The 24,423-nt window shown below is 48.5% G+C and overlaps 1 protein-coding gene across 1 annotated transcript in view; it reads right to left on the bottom strand.

The window, feature by feature from the left end:
• Positions 1–1,961: 1,961 nt before the first annotated feature.
• TMEM178B (transmembrane protein 178B) overlaps positions 1,962–24,423 on the bottom strand; it is a gene marked incomplete at its 3' end in the record, with an annotated part of 348,346 nt that continues 325,884 nt past the window's right edge. The window contains exon 4 of the mRNA XM_081102486.1: positions 1,962–2,212. Within this exon, the coding sequence (XP_080958612.1) occupies positions 1,962–2,212 (251 nt within the window). The remainder of the gene's footprint in view (positions 2,213–24,423) is intronic.

The raw sequence follows: 24,423 nt of genomic DNA, 5'->3' as shown, positions 1-24,423 counted from the left end.
CACACACACAGTCAGAAAGAGCAGATGAGGAGACAGGCAGGACTAGCAGCCTGGCGGATGGGAGAGGCAGATGCTAAGTGATTAGTAGGTGAGAAAAGGTGGAGGAAGATAGATGAAACAGAGGGCCTGGGTGGGAAGGAAGGCTGCTGAGTGGTTGGCAAAGTTCCCAAAGTATATTTATTTCTGAAGCAACTGAATTCTCAGTTGCATAGCTGACCCACGGCTGCAGAGCTCGGGGACACTCTCCTGGACTCCCCAGAGCTGCTCCACCCCAGCAGGGTCACTGAGGAGGCTGCCAGCTGCTCCTACCCACTCCACCTGGCAGACGCCTGCCCCTACAGCTGACTTGGTAGCCCATCATCTGCAGTGTGCCAATGGGCTCAAGTGAGCCTGAGACACCGGCTGGATTTAGGCCACCTCTGCTTGGGTGCTGGCCACCATGACAGCTATGTGGGGATACATGGCCTTGACTATCAAGAGGGAAAGGAAAAGGTTGGGAAGAGTCAAGAGTTCTCCATTAATTTACACAATATCATACAAACTGGAGCCCATGGGACATGGAGGTGCTCTCCCTGCCACGTGACCCATTTGCTTTCATCTGTACAGAAGTCGCCGCGAGGGAAGTGGTAGATGTCCAGTGACGAAGGACAGCTCCCTGGCTGGGGAGCAAACGATCTTGTTTGGTGGACAGACTTGTGCAACAGCAGCGGAGGGCACATTCCTCCTCCCTCTTGAACCGTGTCCCCCTCTTTGCTCATAGCTCTTGTGCCCAGCTGAGTGGTGAACTTCTGAAATGAGGGGACTAGAGCCTGGGGTGTCCAAGAACCGGGCTGTGAAGACACACAGGGTCCTCGGCCCAGTGGTGGTGTTCTCGGTTCTGCCCTCTGGGAATTTAAGCTGCACTAAAAAATAATAGAAAAATGCAACACACACGATAAAACCCGCACTCAGCAAACATCCACCGCACACACACTCTAGGGACCAGAAGCTGCAGAACTGGCACCCACTTGGGCCTGCCCCTCATTGTCTTCCTGGCCTCTGGGCCTCCATGCTGGGCCCTGAAACCATCCCAATGGACAGAGAGACAAGAGTCAGAATGCAGTATTTCCATTCTAAAAGGTGAAAAGGAAGAAAGGGAACCACCCAAAGTAGTTTCTCACACACACACACACACACACACACACACACACACACACACACATCACAGCATCACTCCAAGGCTCCGGCTGCCCAGGGAGTGCAGGTGGGGTGGGGGCAGGGCGGCCTCTTATTGAACGTGGTGTAAGGCAGCTGGAAGGTAAGACTGGGTTTTCTGAGCATCCGCTGAAGTGTCCTTTCGTTGATGCAGATCTTGCCTCTCAGCAGGTTGTTCTCTCCCCTTCCCACCTCTAGAACTTTGTCCAAAAGTTTGGCAGCAAAGAGAAAACTCCCTTCTTGCTTTGTTCTCTCCTCCACTTCTGATGAGTCACTGGTGGGCCAGAGGGAACCAGGACAGGAAGAGCAGGAGGAGTGGTTCTGCCACAGCCTTGAAGGTTTGGTGACATTCTGTGAATAAGGGTGTTGTTTCTCTGTGATATGATCAGTGTGGGGGTGACTGGCCTGGTGGGTGGCACTTCCTTCCCTACATCGGTGTCTCTCCAGCCCCCTGGCACTGTCCCTGCCCAGCCCACCACCCCATCCTCATGAGAGACGGGGATTGGGATGCTGTCTCGAGTAGTGATGTTCACTCTGTCTCCAGGGAACCATGGAACCAAAAGTTAAGAATTGATGGAAGAGCCACGTGGTGGGAACGCCTTCCCCATCTCGGTGATGAGGCAACACACACAACGTCCGACGAGATGCGGTGCCTGAGCCACCTCCACTCTGCCTTGGCACTGGCCTCATCGGGATTTAGCTTTGTTTTATATATGTATATTATATATATATTTATATATATATATATATGTGTATGGGTTTGTTTTTTAGCACACTGTCCCATTCTCGGGTCTGGATTTAGGGCAGTTGGTCCTCGGGACAGGTTGGACAGAAGGGGCCAAGGTACAGAAGAACCCCGAGATGAGTGTGAGGCCCAGGCCCCCCCACGCACAGAACATGGACCATCCATAGCCATGGCTGATGTCATCGGGGAGTCCATACAGGTAGCGAGGGTAGCGTGACAGCTCAAAGTTGATCCCGGCCACACAGGTGCACAGTGATATGATGCAGAAGGTTCCTGAAGGGCAAGGGAAGAAATAGGGGGTGGGAGGAATGGAGAAGGAAAGGGAAGAGGAGAGGGAGAGAGAAAGAGAGAAGTGAGGATTATTACAGTTTCAGTTTTCTTGAGCAAGAAAAAAAGGAAAGGTTCAGGTAACAAGTTTAATATTGGGAAATATTCATGGAGAAGAGAATACTATTAAGGGACCGAAGCTTCTTTGCTCCCCAATAATTGTCCAGTGTTGGATAAATTCCAGAAGCACCTCCTTTGCAAAAATACTAAATAATATCGTGGTAGAGTTTTGTGGAGGGTGGAGTGAGGCAGAGAGCATTCAGTTCATGTTTCTGAAGCATTTAAAAATACACTGTCTTTGGAGACACAGAAGAAAACACCCCATTTGCTACTTCTTTAAAGAGAAAAATATTTTTATTCTTTTCTTTCTATAAATAATGTCTTACTAAAATATTGAGTTTTCCTTGAATCCAATCACCAACAGGTCAGCCAAATCCTGGAAACCCTTTCCCGTTTCCTGTAGGATAACGGTCCCCAAAGTGCTCCCCAGAGCACACTGACCCTGTGGCCGTACACCAATGACCGCGGGGAAGTCTGTCCACAACTTCTCACCGTGAAGAGCCATAGTCTGGTTTGCACGTGTTACCTTTCTAACCTTGCCTTCTGAGGCATTTCAAACGCTCAATGTTGGGACCTCCCCTTTAAAAAAAAAATATTACTCACATTAACCAAAGGGAAGGCTGCCAGAAGAAATGGGATGTTATAGAATGCTAGAGAATTACACACCCATTTTTAACCAATAGCAATACTTGCTGTAGCTAAAATGAGTTCAAGAGCTTTTCTCAGTATGTCCTGTATCTTGTGTTTCTTCTCTCACCCCTGGTGGGAGCGTGGTCTGAAGTTTGGAATGGCTGGGTTGGGTCGACGGAAGACAGAGGGAGAGGGATATTTTTTAGGGGTCAGGAACAAGAGAGGTGCATTATGCTTATACCTACTTAGACCTCTTGCCTCCCGATGGCCAAGTTTCTTACAGCCCTCAGGCCCATGACCTTGCGATAATGCACACGGCCAGAGTGGCACCAATCATACCTAACGTCACTAAGCATTGCATGCTAGGGGCTGTGCTAAGTGCTGCACCGGTCCTGACCCTTTAAAAACAAATCCTTAAGGCAGGGTATATTATTTTCCCCATTTTACTGATTGAGGAAATTGAGACCCAGAGAACTTAAACCATTTTCCTGAGACCACGCAGCTAGCGCCCGCAGAGCCAGACTACGAACTCGGGCAGGCCAGTTCCAGAGTTTGCAGTCTTATCCTCCGTGCTGTTTAAGACTGGTGTCGCGCAAGGCAGGACGCATCACGGGGCCCCTCTGTTGTGCACCTGGGTGTGAGATGAATTCTGTCTCGCCCGGTCTGGGGTGGGGTAGTCTGCAGTCTGGAGGGCTTGTTAAAGCTATTTCTAAGTCCCACCCACCCCACAGTGTCTGGCTCAGTCAGTCTGGGCTGGAGATTCTGCATTTTAACACGTTCTTGGGGGGATGCTGATGCTGACCACACTTTGGAACCACTGGGTTAGGGGAAAAGTTTTATTGGACAAAGATGAAGCTTAATGGTCAAGGGCACAGAGGAAGAAATACAAATGGGCAATAAATGTGAAAAGTGCTCAGTTTTACCAACAACCAAAGAATTGAAAATTAAAAGCATAGTCACAGAGCATCATCTATCAAGGTAGCAAAGTTTTATTTATTTGTTTTTGCTTTGCTTTGTTTAAAAAATTACCACCAGCTCCACAACTAGTAAGGGAGTGGAAAAATGGGCCATCCCATAGATTCTATGGGGAAGTGATGATGAAAGTGACATTTTGGAGTAAGAAAACAGTCCCTCTGGGGAACAAAGACCTAGCTCTAACGCCGTTCAGGTGCAGAGACCAGTCAGGGGCCACTGCAGTCATCAGTGAAAAGGGAGGAGAGGGATGCAAGAGGGGAGCAGGGTGAGGGAATGACTGCTGAGTGAATGATAGCTTTGGAGGGGCAACTTAAAGCGAGGTGTCAGGGGTGACGCACAGATGTGGCTGATAAATCAAGAAAGAAGAGATTAGGTCCAGGGGGACTAACTGTCAAATGGAAATGGCCCTATCGGTTGATAACGTACACCTTGTTGCTCTGTTAATGCAGTTCGTTGGAGGATCTTCTTGCCTTAAGTTCCTGTTCTGAGGCTTTCAAACCTTTTAACATTTCTTTTGTTTATTAGCCCTTGTCAGTGTTTCCATAGGTGAGGAGGGACCTTTTAGGGTTCTCTCTAAAGATGGCCCTTGAAACCTTCTGTGCAATTTGTTAGGAAATCTGTGTGACCATGAGGAAGAGTTGGAAGAGGTTGGGATAGTTTCCACATCTGCTACTGTTTTCCATTGCAAGCAAGGATTACCATTTTTCTGTAGTTCTTGCACTTATAAATTCCAGTTTGGAAATGTGCGTTAATAATGAGAAATGGATCCATGCAGGCACAAGGCAGAGCCCCAATAATGTGTTGTCGTTGTTACTTAGCGGCATGTTTTGACAATGGAAATAACAATGTGCTCTGACACATGGCGGGGGAGACAGGGACATAGCAGGCAAGGACCCCACCTGCCCCAGCTTTCTGCCCAGGGTGCTGAGCCCGCCCCTCTGACCTGTGGATTGGTGACTGACTGGGGAGCGTGGGGTGCAGACTTCCCACCCTCTGCTGCCACCACCTCACTGGGGTCCCCGGGAGGGAGGGTGAGGGGGGGTGAATACAGACTTTAAATGCCTCTGTTGGGAAACATATCTCAGTGAACAGGTGGTAATAGATAATCTAACATTGGGAAATGCAACCTCCTTCCATTCACACAGAGAACAGTGGTCCTTTGGGCAAGTATGAATTCCTCTCTGTCCCCCCATGGCAGATCCTCACCTCTGGGGCTGGGTCCTCAGAATCTGCCCTTTTATTTCTCATGAGAGACACGTGAGGGTCCACGAAAGGCAAACATGAAATGCGCAGTCACATCTTCTCAATAACGCCCCCTGGTTTGGGGTTTGGGCCTAATATCCAGACTCCAAGAATAACTGTAGTCCTAGCATAACAATTCCATGGAAAGACCTCCTCTCCAGGCCCTTCCCTTCGGAGCCAGGTTCTGCTGCGTGCTCAGGTGCAGGGACAGGACGGGGGGCGGGGGGGGGTGGGTGGGTGCGGGGGGACGGGACTCAGCAGTGAGGATTCCCAGATAAGTGCTGTCAGGTCTCGTGTGGGGAGGCAGGCTAACCATGATGGGGCGGAGGGAGCAGGAGATTCATCAGTAGTGAGCTCCATGATGTGCAGAGCATCTAACCAGCACATATTTGGTGAACATCTGTTTGTGCCCGGCATTATGCTAGATGCGAGGGAGATCAAAGAAGAGGAAAATCTTTAATGAAATCGCAAATAAAAAGATGAAAAGAAAGCTTATAATCTACTTGGGAACATGGGGCATTCATGAGTGAAAAGTTGTGGATGAAGTGAAAACAACACCAGAGTGGGGATCGAGAGACGAGCTTAGCGGCAGCTCTGAACCCTCAGTCCACTCATGGGTAAGATCAGGGGGCGGGAGCAGATGACCGTGAGGTCCTCCCGCACCTAGGGGTGTCTAGGGAAAGAGGCACAATACCCAGGAGTAAATGGTAAGAGGCAACTCTTTGATAGGGACCATCATGCTGAGCTGGGGACGGTTTCCCCGGGAAGTAGGGACTTGAAGGTGGAACAGGAATTCTGCAGGCGATAAGCAGACGGGACGCTCACCTGGTCTCCTTCTACCTCAGAGGCCCGTCATCCTGGGTCCCTGTGCCTGAGGCGAGAAGGCGAGCCCACACACCACTGCAACTCCAACTTCCGAACGGCTTACTGCTGCCATCCCAGTCATTGCTCACATCACTGCTGGGATAAATAATGGCTGTCCTGCCTTCTATTTTTGCCTCCCCTCCCCCAAATAGCTTCCTCTTACACTCAGCATTAAACCCAGACTCCTTACCCTGCTTGTATGGCTTTACTTGAGTGAACCTTGCCTACATTTCTTACCTTGACCTCCACCCCCCATGACCATTCCCTGCACTCTAGCCACACAAAAGAGCATTCTGTGTCTGAAACTAGCTCAATTTGTACCCACCCCAGGGCCTTTGCACTTGCTGTTCCTATGCCTGAAATGGCCTTCAACTAGCTCTCAATTCAAATATCACCCTCGCAGAGAGATCCTCCCTGGCCCTCTTCTTCCAAACTGTGTTCCATGGAGGTGTCTCGGGAGCAAGAGGGAGCAGACGAAGCTCCCAGCCCTCTCTCCTCTCTTTGGCCAGAATAGCCCTGCTTTGGTCTGTTTCCACATGAAATTTCATCTGAAGAAAGGAGTCCAGTAATTTAAACATTTTTGAGAGGCACGGGCCTGGTCCATTCGCAAGGGGACCTCAAGGTATGTCATTACAGAACTATGCTTTGGACAGCAAAGTCCGATGGCATTCATTAGCGGCAAGTCCACACCTTTGGCAGAAAGGGTGAAGCAATCTCAACCCTCGGTCCTGCTGGTTCTGGAAGGGGCCTCAGATTCCTACTCAGCCCAGCTCTCTGGGCAGCCAGCCCCAACCAGTCAGTTGCAGCTGCCTGGAGTGAGAAATGAAATCTAATTATAATTACCCGCTCTGTGCCTGGACGGGTATTCGCATGGACTCAGAGCTCAGGAAGTCCAGTTAGGAGAGATGGCACCACCCTGTGTAGCTTGTGCTAATAAGACTCCCTGCCATCTAGGGAACAGTGCCCTCCAGGCCCATCAAGTGTCCCTACTTGCAAAGTCCATCTGTGAGTGGAAAGGCAGGGCCAATGGGGATAACGAACTGTGTCAACCTAAGTGCTCCTTCTGAGTGTTCGAGCATGACACCCGCTTCCTTGCATGACCACCCTGGCCACTCCTCTCCTGTCAGCACCTGTCTGGAGGAGGAGCGGGCTCTGCGCTGTCTCGGGCTGCTGCCCGCCCTGTCCCCTGCCCTGCCACCTCCATGCCAGGCACAGCTGAGGCTCGAGTGAGGGTGAGAGGGAGGAAATGGTTTTCATGCCCAGACTGCCGGCTCCGTGTTCCAACACCAAACCCAGCTTCCTCATCCACCCGCTTCGCACTGCTGCCATTTCTAATTAGTGTTTCACTGGTTGCCAAATATTAGATTCTAGTTTTCCCCTTAGTTTTAGCTTCTTGGCTGTTTGACAACTTCCTCCTTCCTGGATATGTCTGCCCTCGGTTTCCAAGCTGTGCCCTGGCCCAGGACTGGTCCCACCTCCCTAGATGCCGCTCTGTCCCTGGAGGGCCTCTCAGTTGCCTTTTGTCTTTTCAGACTTGAAAGTGCCCCTCATACTCTTTCTGGCACCTCCATGCCCTGTCCTCTGCCTGGAACTGCTACCAGTACATGAGTCACAGGGTTATCTGAAATCGTATATTATGTGATTACGTGTCCCCAGTCCCCAGGGACAGTATGCTCCAGGTATTCCCTGGCTATCCACAGATGCCCCATGCTATCCCCACAAGCCCCGATTCCCTTAAGTCCCTGACTTCTTTTATTCTTTCATCTTGCTTCCCTAGTAGGGGGATCAACCATCCCAGGATGCCTGGGAGTTGGTGGGGGGTGGCAGGTGTGTCTTGGGCTATGTGGAACACTTTGGTCTCCCTTCCCACAGGTTCCTGCACAGCTGCCCTCCACTAACCGGTGACACTGTGATGGCGACATGATGAACCCTTAGCCTGCAAGTTAAAGAAATCATAATGCCTGCCCTGACCAGTTTGGCTCAGTGGATAGAGCATCGGCCTGCAGACCGAAAGGTCCCAGGTTCGATTCCAGTCAAGGGCATGTACCTTGGTTGCGGGCATATCCACAGTTGGGGGTGTGCAGGAGGCAGCTGATCGATGTTCTTCTCTCACTGATGTTTCTAACTCTCTATCCCTCTCCCTTCCTCACTGTAAAAAAATCAATAAAATATATTTAAAAAAAAACACACCATAATGCCTTAGCCCAGTGGGAGCACAGAAACGTGGATCCAGGGATGTGTTGCCAATGTTAAGAAATGCCAGGCTGTGGTAGCATTGTTTTGGGGGCAGCTAATTCTTTTGCAACATTGAAATGTCACCAGGAAACACTCAATCAGCCACCAGTAAGGGATCCATCCCAGCACCAAGATATGGCTAAGCTGGTAGTCAGAGTTCTGGTGTTAACCCCCACCCCGCCCCACCCGCTCAGCCCATTCCTGGGCACCCAGTGCTGGTGTAAGAAGGACAGGACAGGCCTCCTCTGCGGTTGCTGCCTATCAGCTTCCACAGGAAGGGGCGGGACACCACACGCCCCCACCCACTTCAGGGCCTGTCAGAGCAGCCAGGGCAGTAATGCCACATGAATGGACCCTGCAGAGAAATGGCATCAGAACCGAGGCCTCAGGCTCTGCAGCAGAAATGCTCTTACTAATTCAAGAAGCCATTGCCTAGGCAACCAAGGCCCTGGTGAAGGTTCTCGCAAGAATCCGGGGCACTTACATATTGTGTGCACAGGCCTTTTGCCGAATAGCTTCTCCTTAAGTGACCAAGTCGTGCCCAAATCTTTGCTGGAGTATAATTTCTGCAGCTTTCTAGGGCTGGAAATCCACCTGTGTGACATTATTTCCTGCTCTCGGAAATGAGGAACATGTGCGTATCCCTGTTGCCTTGTTGCTATGTGGCCAGAGGGCCCCTGTTCTGACCCAAACCCACAGGTGGCTGCAAAGCTGTCTGTCCCCTTGTGGATGTGCAAATCCGGGACCTGTGAGAAGCAGCAGCCTGTGTCCTCCCTAAGACACTCCCTCATCAGTCCCTCCCCCTTTGAAACTGGAAACAAGCAAAGTCAGCAGAGAAAGGATTTCTCCTCCTCCACCAGCAGTGTCTGCATCCCCAAAAGCTGATGTCTACCAAACCCTTCCTTCGCTTAGATTAAATGCCTCGGTAGCATTTGGCTCCCGAGAGCACTTTCCAGCTTTGCTCAGACCTGCATGGCATATAAATGACTGCTGAATTATACACCATTGCATCAGCAGCAGCCAACAGGCAGGTCACATGAGGCTTTCCCTCCAAAGTGCCTTAGGGGTTCACTGGGATGAGGCAGGGGTGGTGACAGCCTCCAAAGAACACATAGCAAGGAATGGGGGCCTGAGTTAGGACAGATCATCCATCATTCTGAACACTCTGCAAACGCTCTAGGTTGAGACACTGCATAAGTGTCGTCATGCCCCTGGGAAAGCAGCATTTGTGTTTCCGAAGCTGTGTCTACATGCTACGAGGCTGTCCTATGTCTGCACGGGCTTATGCCATAGTGATGCAACATCCTAACTCAAGCACCGAAAGGGACTAGCCCATTCACACAGGTTAGCATTGTTTCTAAAGTGAACGCTTCCAGAGTCCTATCATAGAACTTATCCCATGGTTTTTCCCTATCTACAAGGTGGCCACCAAATCTGGAAACACAGGTGTCATGGACTGAATTGTGTCCTTGCAAAATTTGTTCTGAAGCCCTAATCCCTAGTGCCTCAACATGTCATGCCCAAGTGACAAAGTCATGCCCAAATCTTTGCTGACGTATTTGGAGATAGGACCGTTAAAGAGGTAATTAAGCCCTGTGGCTTTGGTTGGGCATCATCCTGTACACCAAGCATGTCAAACTCATGGCCTGTGGGCCACACGCCTCATGTATTTGGCCCGTGTTAGCCTTTGAGTTTGACATGCTTGCTGTACACCAAAGGGATGCAGGTTTGATTTCCAGTTTGGGCACATGCCCGGGGTATGGGCTTGATCATGGGTAGGGGGTGTGTGGAAGTCAGCCAATAGATGTTCAGCTCTCACATTGATGTTTCTTTCTCCTTCTCTTTCTCTTTCTAAAAGTCATTATTTTTTAAAAAGAGATAATTAAGTTAAAATGAGGCCATTATGGTAGGCCCTGATCCAATATGACTGGTGTCTTTATAAGAAGAGATTAGGACATACAAAGACACCAGCCAGCTGCATGTGCAGAGGGAAGATCACACAAAGAGGCAGCAAGACAGCGCTCATCTGCAAGCCACGGGGAGAGGCCTCGGAGGAAACAACTCTGCTGGCACCTCGACCTTGGACTTCCAGCCTCCAGAAGTGTGAGAAAATAAATCTCTCTTGTTTAAGCCACCCAGTCTGTGGTGTTTTGTGTTGGTAGACCTAGCGATCAAATACAACAGGTGAATACATAATCATTATCCTATTAACACAACATTTCAATCTGAACATTATGGCCTCCCTGTAGCTACAACAGGCATCTAAACAGAGCCATATAGAGCAATAGCTGCTGGGTATCTCATGTGTGTTTTGTTCATCTAGTCGCCCTCACCAGTGTATCTATGCTGGCTCCCACTTACGACCAAGCAATGCATTTATTCTCTTAGGTGTATATTTAGATTTGATCACAATAGCAGTGGCTTTGGTGGCCTCCATACCAAAGATAGAGCCTTTACAAACTTGGGAAAACATCTAAAGGGCCAAGCAAGTGAAAGAGGGCCTTGGCGGTTCAAAGGCTTTGCCGCGATGGGAGTTGACTAAGGTCAAAGCACCGTGGTCCAGTCTCTTTGACTGGAGTCTGGCATTGCCCTCCTCTTCTAGTCTATAGAGAGCCCCAGTGAGCTGACCTAGAAGGTCTCCTCTGTGGGCCAGTCCACGTCCCGAGTCTCCCAAGAAACCTTCCCTGAGTGTGCCCAGCCCAAGAAAATCCGCACTGGTTCTGAGTTCCTAGAACTTCCACGGTCTGCCACAGGCCACCTGACCATGAATGAAGGACACCTCTTGTTTTAGCTTGTGTTCACCCAGGGGTGGAGAACCTTTTTTCTGCCAAGGGCCATTTGGATATTTATAACATCATTCACGGGCCATACAAAATTATCAACTTAAAAATTAGCCTTCTATATTCGGTGAAACATTTAATTAACTCACCCCTAATGCCTTGGAAGGGCCACACCAAATGATTTCACTGGTCTTATACGGTCCTAGGGCCAGACGTTCCCCACCCGTGATTGTAACTGTCTCCTGGACCCGTATTGCAGTGGTGTCTCCTTTTGCATCATACACAGCACTGAGCAGTCAATCCAGATCACCGGGAGAAATGGATTTCTAGGCTGTGGGGCTTTGAAGTGAAAGCTGGAGGGAATGAAGTACATATGCCTGGTCCTCCCATCTTCCTTTTTCCTCCCGGCTGTGACTGCGGAGGCGTTAGCGTGCTTGTGAGTAGGCCCGTGCACCCACGCATGGACACACCCACCTGGGTCTCAATGGGTCCCTTGGATTTCAGGAGGCATTTTAATTTTTACAAAAGTTCGGCATTTGAATAATACCCTCTCGGCAGGATTACTTTGAAGAGCGATAATAATAAATGTGAAAAGGCTTAGAGAAGTTAAAATTGCTTTCTATACGGAAGGTATAATATTAGAGAAATTCAAGCTTGAAGTGAGGGCAAAGACAAATTGTTCTGGAGGGCAAGAACAAACGTGGCTGCTGCTTTCATTACCATCGCCGGCTCCATTCTCCCCGCCCAGCCTAGGTAGATACTACACCAGGAAGCAACTGCGCCCAACAAAGAAAGTGCTCACTCAGGATTCTTCATTCTGTGGACTTTGTTGCAACCAGACCGTGGAAATTGGAAAATCTCAGAATATGCATCTGATACAGACCCTCCTTGGTAATGCAATTTATTTTCAGGCTCGAGGAGGGTACAGTGTCCAGTGGGGGCTGCATTATGACATTGGTGGGTTTGTGAAGAAACTCCTAAGGCTGTGGCTCAACCAGGATGGAGAGAAGGCACTAGCCCAAGAGAAGTGGGAATCCTATGGAACATGGGATGGGGACCTTTTGCCGGTGCTGCAGAGGCTCTGGCCTGGTCCTCTGGAATGGACAGGTGGCATGCACAGTTATCCACACGCCTGAATTAAGCACCTACTATGTAATGGACTGAGAGCTAGATTTTTATTATTTTTAGTTTGCACAGTATACGTTCCTTTCTTTCTTCTTTTGCTAAAACAATGCCACCGTTCTTTCTCCTGGGGAAGCCATTCTATGATCACGATGATTAATTCAGGCATAGGTGCTCAATTCAAGCCAAGACTCAATTTTTGTACCTTCTGTGCCTCTTGAGGTTGCTGTGAGATTATATAGATACATATAATTATATATGTAAATTACATAAATATATGTATATATAGCATAGCATATAACTTGTATAACTCCCATAGTAATCTCAAGTTATGTAATTTGCTAAACGGTCCTAAAGCATATATCCCAAGTAATTATTTCATTTTGCTGTAAAGCCAAAGTATTTGACTTCAGAAACATCTGAGAGCCCTAACCAGTTTGGCTCAGTGGATAGAGCGTCGGCCTGCAGACTCAAGGGTCCCAGGTTCAATTCCCTTCAAGGGCACGTACCTTGGTTGCGGGCACATCCCCAGTGGGGAGTGTGCAGGAGGCAGCTGATCGATGTTTCTCTCTCATCGATGTTTCTAACTCTCTATCCCTCTCCCTTCCTCTCTGTAAAAAATCAATAAAATATATTTTTAAAAAAGAAACATCTGAGAACTATACACTATACTTGCTTCCATTGCCCTCATTAAAACAAACAAACAACAAACAAACAAACAAACAAAACAACCCACAGGGGAAGTAACTACCGGCCCATTCCACTTTTGCACACCTGACCTGGGATGTTTCATGCTTCATGGAATAAAAAGTAGGAAAGATCTGAGGTGGGTGGTCTGTGGGGAACTATGAACTTTCTAAATAGGGTGGGAAGGAGAGTTCTAGAAAGATAATGAACCAAGAACGCAGCATGTCAAAAAAAGCTCATAGACACAGACAACAGCATAGTGATTACCAGAGGGAAAGGGGGATGGGGCAGGTAGAAGAGGGTACGGGGGTGGGGGTGGGGGGAGTGGTGATGGAAGGAAACTTGACTTTGGGTAGTGAACACACAATACAATACACAGATGATGTATCATAGAACTGTACACCTGAAACCTATACAATTTTGTTAACCAATGTCACCCCAATCAATTCAATAACATTTCTTTAAAAATCAGTACTTTGCAAGCAAATTAGATAACTTAGATGAAATGGACAAATGCCTAGAAACACAAAACAAAACAGTACTAAATCAGGGAGAAATATAAAATCTGAGTCAACCTATAACTAATAGGAGAACTGAATTAGGGAAAGAAAAAAAAAAGAGTGCAGCATGTCGTCTTTTCAATGTGAAACTTTGCAGCTTCCTATCTATCCATCTGGCCTTGGTTCAGAGCGGAGGAGCAGTGGGATCCAACTGGCTTCTTAACTAAACCGAGAGTGGCATCAGCAGCTGTGCAGAGAGGAACACTCCCAAGCTGTGACTCATGAGCTTCCAAGAGCAAGCCCCTCTGAGCATGTCATCTTCCTGCCTCTGCCTCTCTTTCCTCTCCTCTCCCTTGGCCACCTCTTTCTGGTGGACGACAATGGCCCACAGTGCAAACTCTGAGAAGCTCTAGGGCAGAGGGCAATCTTGTCTTGGGTTTCTTGCTGGGACAAAGCCTGCACAATCGCGGACATCACAGCTTTCTGGTGTTCTGGTCATTCAGCATCCCAGGTACATACAAGGCTTTTGCAGAGAAAGCCACATCACCTCCAGGGCCAGTGGGAAGCCCACGTTTGAGTTCCTGCCTCACTTACTGTAAGGGTCTCCTGGCCCATAGGTACACTGGCTTGTTCTGCTCCAGCTTCCTGGTGGGAAAGCTGCAAGGGAAGGGGATGTGGCTTCGTGGAGAGAGAACGCCATCAAGAATCAGACAATCCAGGTTCTGGTCTCTCCCTTGCCCATGAACTGGGCACATCACCGCATGTCTCTGGGCTGTGATCCCTTCAACCATAAAGTACAGGAGGCAGGACCAGATCTCTAATGCCTTCCAGTTAAGTGATCCCATGACGTTAGGTATTGGGGTGAGGAGGAGCCACCCTCTCTGAATTGCTGTAGGACTGACTGTCACTCATTTTGTCAAACATGAGCCACCTGGAGACAAGATCACCCCCTGACATGCACAGAAGGGCTGGTGGATGAGACCATTAGATGTCATTATTCGACATCGACGTGCATATGAGGCTCAGCTCTAAATTGCCTTTTCAGTGTGGAAGGATTGGGACGCAGCTGTTTAAGTGTCTGGAAGAAATTGGCTCCTGAAAGAAATCTCTCTGGCTGGTGCCCTGTCAGATAGGAGCTGATGCCATGTTAATTAGTAGAGAAGAAGGCTTGGGGTGGTGGCCAGAAGATCAGGTGAGCCTGCCACCTGGTCTGGTGTATGGTTTCATCTGCCTGGCACATTGCCAGCTTGGCTTTGCCTTTCTTTAAAATGAAAACATGTACCCAAGTGATATTTGCATGTCACCTCACTACTGGGTCACTGAGCACATATGTCACTTTACATAGACCAAATATGGATGTGTCATATTTATAACGATGCCCAGAGGGACAGGCATTGTTTCAAGTGCCTTACAAATGTTAACTCTTTATTCCTCAAAACAATCTTCTGATGAGGAAAGCTTTAGAGGAGGAAAGTGAGGCACAGAGAGGTTAAGTAAATTGTCCACGGTTACACAGTCAGTTAAGTTTAAAGCCAGGGTTCAGATCCATGCTTTTACCACTTGTTGTGCTGCCTCTCATTTCTTAGGTGTATATATTGTCTCTGGAGCTGGACTATAAGCAATGTAAGCAAAGCAGCTCTTTTCTTCCACTATAGGGTTCTATGCACAGTGGTGTTTAAGTCAGATTTAGCAACTAGAGCAATGGTTCTCAACCTTCCTCATGCCACAACCCTTTAATATAGTTCCTCATGTTGTGGTGACCCCCAACCATAAAATTATTTTCGTTGCTACTTCATAACTGTAATTTTGCTACTGTTATGAATCGTAATGTAAATATCTGATATGCAGGATGTATTTTCATTGTTACAAATTGAACATAATTAAAGCATAGTGATTAATCACAAAAACAATATGTAATTATCTATGTGTTTTCTGATTGTCTTAGGTGACCCTTGTGAAAGGGTTGTTCAACCCCCAAAGGGGTTGCGACCCACAGGCTGAGAACCGCTGAACTAGGGGAGGAGGCGACTCTATCATTATCAAATGGGGCCCTGAGGAGGTTCTGGGTGCCTGACTTCTTCAGAGAACTAGGAAACCTATCACAGACTGGGTACAATTTCATTCCTTATATGTGTCAGCGAGAAGGCTGACTTCCTGCAGAGGGACACAAGTTTTCTTTAAAAAGGAAAGGAATTGATGGGAAGGAGGTGAAAGTTCACAGAATTGTAGGCAAAGCTGGGGAACAGGACAACAAGGTCTCAGAAAAATAAAGGGCAGAAGCCAGGGCAGGCCCTGTGATCTGGTGGCAGGAATAACAGGTGTCTCCCAGAACTCTGCCCAGGACACAACTCAGCTCTGTTTCTCTCTGTGTGACTCTCCTCTCAGAAATCCAGTGGGCTGGCTTCATGGGGAGGGACACGAGTTTTCCATGAGGGTGGAGAGCTCAGGAAGAAAAGGGATCAAGATCAGAGCACTCACTCTTTCAATAAGACTCTGAAGCTTCCCAATAGGACAGAAACTAAGCCCAGTGGACAGAGTAAGCTGGTGCTTAGAAGAGGACCTAAAGGGGTTCCGTGTGGACCCGAGCCTGCCCAAGGGTCCTTCTATCCCCCTTTCTCCTCCCCCAATCCTACTCCTCTTTTCTCTGGAAGGCCTGGGGAATGAAAATGACTCACTCCTCTTCCTTTTCTGAATTCAAACTCAAAGGAGGTAGACAGGGAGAAAAATGTCAGCTACATTCATGGTGAGGCAGCATAGCAACTGAGGCTTGAGGCCAGGCCACAATCAGCTCACTAATACTCTCCCCCAAGGCTGGCATTTTAGGGTCGTTGGCCTAAGGGAACGCTCAGCTCTGTGGAGAAGATACGCTCACCCAGAGGTGTTGACTCACACTGGTGGGCCAGAGAAAGGAAAACAGGCCTCCAAAATGGCTTCCTGATGCTAGCCTTGACCTTGGGCCTTGACACGGGAGTGCTGGCCCCCTGGGGAACTGGGCCAGCGCAGAGGACCCAAATGGTGCTGGGCCCACCAGTGCGGTCTCCTCTCTCAAGCTCGCCCATCAGTGATCGTCCCTTAGGAAGTAGGGCTTAAAATATAGTCTGTCCTAAAGAGATGAGAGAACACCCTCCAGTTTCCCTGGGCCATGCTAACTCAGAGAGCCTACACATCTAACACCCAAAGCCTTCTGGGAAATGTGATTTTAATGGACATGCTAAGAGCTGAGCCAGAGTGGGTATTTTAGTTAACTAATTAACATTTTAAAGAAAGTATAGCCGGGGTGTGTGGTGGGCTCTAAGAAGGGATTCCCAGGCTCTGTTAGGGAGACTGTGACCGGCATTCCTTTCCACACAGGGCCAAAAAATCTGGAGGTCAAATATCATCCTAGGTGTGCATTTTACCTTTACATAAAGCTGCTTAAGCATTTTTAAAGATAAAAAGTATTTTTTGCTTCATTCACAGAGCTTAGTTACCTAGAGCCATATAAAAGCGGAAATGTATTAATAACATGAGAAAGTCTAAACTAGAATGAATAAATAAAGACCTGGCACGCTGCTTTGGAAAAGTGGCCAAGTCTGAATCTAGCAGCAGTTTCATTGAGTAGAGGAACATTAAACGCCCTTTGAGGGGCAATGATAAGAACAGGGCAAATAGACTCCATTCTCCCTTCAGCCTAATCATTAGCTTCCCAGCGAGGCTGCTCCTGACCTCTGGGCACAGGTTCCCTTTCCCTGTGCACCCGCAGTCCCCTCCGCGATGGCACCAATCACGCTGCCTCCAGGACAGGGACCTTAAGGACAGGGACCACACACGTTCTTGTTTATGTGTCCTGGGTGCTAGCACAATGCCTGGCACACAGTAGGCACTCAGTGTTTACTGAGTTGAATTCAGTTTGTAAAGCAGATAATTAGAAGTGCAATAGTCTGTCTCCAAATATTTGAAAGACTGTTGGAGGAAGATGGTACTGACTTCAATTTATGTCACTCTAGCAGAAAGGACCCAAAGTTATCAGAAATCCTATTAAGGTTTAAAATGAAAAAGAACAAAATGATGACTAGAGCAGCCAACAAGGATGAGGCCCCTGCCACCATGGATGCTTAATCCCAGGGAGCAGATAGGAAATGAACTAGATTTCTCCTCTCCAAGGTACTCACTATGAGCTAAGTGCCATCAAAATGGTGCAAAGAAATGTCTGAGTGCAGAATAGTCCTGCTTGAGTTCACATGATTCAAAGGTTTCTGGAAGATGCTAACTATAAGCTGAGTCTCAAGGAAGCACAGGCTTCAATAGACAGAGAAAGGTGGCATGAGGCCGAGAGTGAAAAGTGCTCTGTGTGGCGGAAGGCCAGTCTGAGACAGAATTGTGGTTGACACTAGACTCCATGCTGGGGGCATTGCCCTTTATTCTGTCAATAATGTGGAACTCAGAATGTTTCCCATCAGAGAAATGACATGGTAATGAGTGTATTTTAGACAGACAGTATGGTGTAAAGGTTGAATTTAGTGGGCAGTATGGGAAGGAACATTTATGGAATACAAATCCCTCAATAGGTGCTTTCTCTATATTATCTCATTCCAGCCACACAACAAACCTGCACGGTAGGCAGTTCTATCTCAATTTTACAGGTGACAAAAAGGAGGCTCAGAGGTTGGCAACTAAGTGGCAGGCAAAGATTTCCGTCTACCAAGGGCTAAATGGCTGTCAAATTACTGCAATAGTACGAAGAGCCTGCATGGCACTCAGCAGATGGAAGTGAATGAATGGGCCACAAAGAATATTGCAAAGGAAATATTGGCAGATGTTGACAATTGATGGAAAGGTACAGGTAAAACCAGAAAAGTGAAAAATGACCTAGAGGTGAGTGACAGACTGAGGTGCTGAGGAAATCAAGAAAAGAAGCTCATTTCATCGGGGAAAGGGGATGGAGAAACCTGGCATTTATCAGGTGCCTACAATAAGCCAGTGTCAAGCATGCATGCAATAAACATAAAGCACACGCATAATGTATGTAGAGAAACAAGTCTAGTTCAAGGCATGTTTGAGGTTCCCGAAGGGTGGAGATGTTAATGGAAAACGTGAGCCTAGAGCTCAGAAAAGACTGTTTCCCATGCAGGTTCCAGACTCCTCTGTGCAGAGATAATGATCACTGTGAGGGTAAGTGCTGCTGACAAGGGGATGTGTTTATAGGGAAAAAGAGAGAATTGGCACCCATATTTACAGGTAAGACAGAGAGCATGGAAACAGAAAAGATAGAGAAGAGGAAAAGTCACGAGTGCGCTGTCATGGAAGACAAGAGATGAGAGTTTCAGGAAAGATAGAGAAAGATAAATCCTACTGAGGCCAGGAAGAGGAGATTCAAGGTGAGAGGTGGAGCAGCCAGGAGGAAGCGAGTCTCCGAAAGGCAGCTTCGTGGCATGCTGGGAGGAGATACCAGACACCAAGAGATGAAACGGGTTGGTGGCTGAGCGACAGAAGCAGTAAGTACGGATTCTTCCTTTTGCAACGTGAGCCCCAGGCTTTGTCTCTTGTCTCAGAGCATATGAAAAGATAAGGCCCTCAGCCAATAGGGCTCATTTCCTATTTCTCTAGGGACAATTTCTTGGACAGAATCAGCCTTATCTTTTCTGTCACCCCAGGAGCAACGCCCTTCGTCTTTCATGATGGAACGTCTGTGTGGGGCTGTCTCTTGCCCTGTTGGGTCATGAGCTGCAGGAGGATTGTAAATATGTCAAAAAGTTCATTATTATCTGGCAGATAGTTTTGCATGATGATTAAGAACCCAGGCTTCAGAGTCAAATAGATCTGAGTTGGAATCCTTGGCCTGGGAACTAGGTGACCTTGGCCAAGGTACTTCAACTGTCTAGGCAAGCGCTGGGAACTGCAGAGAAGACAAGCGCCAGGGATAAACTGACCACACGTGAATCAAAATGTAGAAAGTGCTCATTCTGGGCCAGGCACAGTTCTAGGCACATTCCACAATTTACTTAATTCTCACAACAACCCCACAAGGTGGGTTCTGTTTTACAGATGGTGAAACTGAGCTATAGCGAGGATAAACGTGCCTAAGACTACAGGACTTTGATGCAGACCTGACCTAATGCCATTTTTAACACTTTGATGGTAGCAGTGCCTCCCTTTGGGCCTTTTCCACCCTAATTCCTCCTGCCCTGCCCCAAACATAGACCTGCCCCTCGCTGGTGGGGGTAGAGGGGGGTCCTCTCTGGTTTACAGCTGTAAATGAATGCTTTCCAGTAAGCCTACGTCTGCCTTGCTGGTTAAGTTCTCAGGCCTACTTCTTGATCCCAGGTGGCCTGCTAGGTGGCCTTTTACCAGGTCCCAGGAACAGAGAAGAAAGGGTGGGGATTAGTGTGAGCACCTTAGATTTAGGCTCCACCATTTACTTAATTGCATGACTCTCAGTTTGTTTCATGGCTCCCTGGGCTCAGCTCATTATCTACAAAATTAGGGTGGCAATGACAACCTTAAGGGCAGCTAGGAAGATGAAAGAAATGTTTGAAGAGCATTTACCATTGATACAGCAGAGATGCTCAGCAATCTCCTACCCTCTCCCTGTCTGCCTCCTCCACTTGACTCCTAAGGGGGTTTGAAGGTCAAATGAGACCTTACAGTCCTGTGAACTGGAAAGTGTTACCCGAACCATAAATGATCCTCACCCACCCTTTTTGGATGACCAGAACCTTCCTTCCCTAAGAATGGTAGATTGAAGATGCCCTTGTCTTCTTCACTGCGGAAAAGACAGAATCCTTTTGTTTTTATTATTTTGCATTGTGAAGATGTCAGTCATTCAAAGGAAAACAGCTCATTTATCACAGCAATGGGTCTCGGTGTCGGACTCCTCTCTAAAAATGTGAGCAACTCCAGGGTAGGAATCAGTTCTATTTCCTTTTATCCTCCACAGGACCTACTACTTAGCAGGTGCTCGACGACTGGTTGTTTTATTTAATGAATAATCGGCAGCGGGCAGGTTCTGGTAGCTAAGTAAAGTGGCGATGGGCTGGCCCCTCTCACAGCCACATCTCAGACATCCTTGATCTCCTGATGGCTTCTAAAGCTAGGGAGAGTATTTTCCAACCCCCAACTCAAGCCACAAGGTATGAGATATGATCTGATAACAAGGAAGTGTTTGCAATTAGGAGGCTTCCAGAATGTCAGGGAGGTACAGCAGCCCTACACAGGCTCTCTTTCTCCAATTATTTCATAGCTGGGGATAAAATGCCAGGCACTACCCACCTGTCCCAACAGCCCAAGTTCTGTTAGGATGAAAAGTATGTCCACAAGAGCAGACTACCTTGACCTCTCAGGGGCCAGCTTCATAACCCCTGCCCATTGTCAGTCTCCCATTAGCACCCCCGGGCCTTCAAGGCTATCACCAGTGCCCCTGTACAATGTGGACAGTCAAACAGTTCTGCCTTGCCAGCACCCGCCCCGCCCCACACATACAGTGGGGTGCAGGGATGGTTTGTGGTCCCAATGGTGTGTCCAATGCACTATGGGGGCTGCCCGGCCCTTCTCCCTGGCTCTATAAATTGGGCCACTCTTCCAAGTCATCCCTCTGGTACCCAGAGGGGGCTGGGGCCCTAATTCCTCTGTACACACTACAGCTTGCCTGCTGGCAATGCCCTCCAGCCTAGCTTTCAGTCCTGCGTCTGGTCTGCACCATTTCCCCTGGTGTCTGGTCCTCTGGCCTCAATCCCCATACACAGGGTGCATCTCAGACATCCAAGAAATAGGAGGATGGGATGGGGGAGAGGGAGAGAGGGAGAGAGCCTTTCCCAGCAGAGTCCCCCAGCCCCCTCCCTTGAGCCTGGCTATTTCTGGTGCCACTTCTCACCTGTTTTCAATCCCTCTGCCCCCAGGACAGGACAGGAGGAAGGAAATCCCTCCTCGCTCATGCCAGCTCCTTCCTCTTCATTGCTTCCTGGGAGCAGCTTTGAAGCCCAGCAGGAGGGGTTCCCTCCATTTACTTCAGGCTCCAGTATTTTCCTTTGATTTGTGACTTGTTTCAAGGGCCAGAAGCTTGCCTGACAAGTTCCCTTTCTCTGAGGCTTGCACACCTCTGTAAGATCATCCAGAAGAGCCACAGGGAGGGCAGCTTTTGAAGTTGCTTTAGAAACCACCTAAGTTTCCATGGCAATCAAGCACTGAGGAGTCACCACCACCTTTTGGGTCTGTTTCCACTGAAAAGGCTGCTGGAGACATCTGTTTTCTCTGCACCCCACCCAGTAACAGAGATGTCCCCAGCCACCCTGCTCTCCCTGCTCCAGCCTGCCCTTGCCCCACCCCCCACTTGATGACAGGGACCCCACTTCAGTGCAGCGACACCAGTATTTCTACCCCAGGAAAGAGAGTCTTGTTTTCGTGACAGGCGACCTCAGGGTGTCAGGGTCCCAGCCTAAGTCTGGACTATTTACATTCAACATTAACCCAATAATTCAGACACATCTGAGCACGTCTATGTTGGTGGAGGCAGCCAGTCAGGAAGGCACCAGGCTGTGGAGAAATCATTCATCCTGAGTGACACCCCAAATCTCACACACACACACACACACACACACACACACACACACCGCCCCCGATCCCAGACAGTGGCCCAAAACCATACCTTACTGTCCATGGTAACCTAACTTTGCTATTTTTCACTTCTGGGTCTGTCCTGCCCACAGAAGTGGTTTGATTGTTCATTACAGGAACTTCTCAAAATACCCATCAACTCTTCCACTGGAAGATTCAACAGACGGTGTGTGCTCTAAGATTTCATCAGTCCTGCTGTTCCCACCAATGTTGGGCACTATCAGTATTCTTACCCAATTTTAATCAAACACCCGCACTGAAATAAAGAACTTAACCCAGACTTCCAATTCTCAGTAAATTCTGACCTTGTTGCCTCCAAACCCCTCCCCCGTGTTTGTCAGCTTCCCAAAGAGGTGCAGTCCCTTACCCCAGTGAGCCGTGAACTCAGTCTCGCCTTATTAGAAGGCGGTGCTGGCAATGTCCAGGGAGTCGGCTTTTGAAGGGAAGGGCAACATGTTTTGTGTATTATTCAGTCATCAAGGATGAGAGGTGATTTCAAGCACAAGGGACTTGGCCTGAGTTAGGGGAATTTATCAAGCTCTCTGGGAGCTCCTGCGTCAAAGGCTGCAGTGTCCTGCGAGCATGGCAAGGTGCTGGAGGCAGGCCTGTGTGGCTACAGGGTTTAAGGGTGGCACGGTGCTGGAGGCAGGCCTGTGTGACTGTAGGGTTTAAGGGTGGCACGGTGCTGGAGGCAGGCCTGTGTGACCATAGGGTTTAAGGGTGGCACGGTTCTGGAGGCAGGCCTGTGTGACCGTAGGGTTTAAGGGTGGCACGGTGCTGGAGGCAGGCCTGTGTGGCTACAGGGTTTAAGGGTGGCACGGTGCTGGAGGCAGGCCTGTGTGACCGTAGGGTTTAAGGGTGGCACGGTTCTGGAGGCAGGCCTGTGTGACCGTAGGGTTTAAGGGTGGCACGGTGCTGGAGGCAGGCCCGTGTGGCTGCAGGGTTTAAGGGTGGCATGGTGCTGGAGGCAGGCCTGTGTGGCTGCAGGGTTTAAGGGTGGCATGGTGCTGGAGGCAGGCCTGGGAAGTTGTGGGTTTGAGTGTGGCTATTCCAAGGCTCCTTTGTCCTGTACTAATACCCTAATTCCCCCTTATAGTTGGATGATTCTCCTTCATGAGCAAGGACTTTACACCCCCCATCTCCAACTGTGTGGCAGGGAATTGAAGGTAGCTCATGGGCAAGTGTGGGCAGGGACTTTGAGAGACAAGGATTGGTTCTTCCCAAAGAGCTCTCCTAGATGCCTTCACAAACCACCCTGCCGTCCATCTCCTTCCAGGGTCGGCTCTGTCTCAGCATTTTCCTCTGGGAATTCAGTGACAAAGCAACCCCTGGCCAGTGAATATGTGGTTTTCTTGAATGTTTGGACAGGCAGGTTACAGGGTATCTGACGAGGCCTTCATTGACCAGCGTTGGGCTTGCAGGGCCAAAGCTGCTTAGTATTCTCTTCTGAAGGGCAAATCTATAAAGAAGGCAACCTATAACAGCAAAGCTAGGCTACCATTGGGGGCCAGGGTGTCACCCCTTTGGCGTCCATTCCAATTCTAAAGGGAAATGACCTCTCCTGCTGCCTGGGCTGCTGGAGTGATAGATCCTGGCCACTCATTCTACGTTAGGCCAAAGTGAATGTCATTTCCTAATCCCCCTGATAATGTGTCTCCTCCTGATGTCTTTGTTTTGAAAGCAATTATCAAATGCTAATAAATATTCAAACATATTCCTTCCAAAGGGCAAGACATGCTCCAGGGTGTGAAGTCGTTTATGGAGCTCTGCTTAGGATTAGGAAAAGAAAGGATATAAGACAAAAAGTCAAGAGGAGAGTCACGACATTCTAGTGAAATCTCCCAGGAAACTATAAAAGCAATCTAGCAGGGTAAGTAAATAAGTTTTATGCCCTTGACTGGTCATGGTATATCATGGACCTTTCTCTGCCTACTAAAATGGACTTCACTTAGGATATGCATATAATTGTAACAGCCCCCATTTATTAAGGGTTTCTTATACTGAATTTATTCTTCCTCCCAGATTATCTAATATACATGGTTTTTCCTCTCTTACCCATGAGTTATGAAGTTTGAGGCATAGGGCTTCCTGGTCTTCCAGAAACACCGTCTCAGCCATGTTTGTAAGTCATGCTGGAGTGAGGAATGACAGTGGCAGAGGCTGATGGGAACGTGGACGTTGTTCTACTTCATCGGAGTCCCTAAAATGACTTATTGCCTTAAAGAAATAGTCCTCCAGGCAAGACACCTATGTCTTAGACTTCTCATGTTCGGCTTGTAAGTTTTCAGAAATGCTGGGCCTTTATCAAGGTCTTTGTCTATCAGAAGAGGGGTGTGTGGGGCTCATCACACGGATGAACTGCTCTCTGGTGAGCTGGGGGGAGGCATTTGGCATCAGTGGTTTGCAAATTACTGCAATCACTCAAACTTGAGAGCTCGAGCTTCTTTAGGGCATTCTCCTCATTCCCCCTGAC

Source organism: Myotis nattereri (genome assembly GCF_964212035.1).
Source record: "Myotis nattereri genome assembly, chromosome: 11".
In the NCBI taxonomy this organism is placed as follows: domain Eukaryota; kingdom Metazoa; phylum Chordata; class Mammalia; order Chiroptera; family Vespertilionidae; genus Myotis; species Myotis nattereri.
This window is presented reverse-complemented; position numbering and strand designations above follow the sequence as displayed.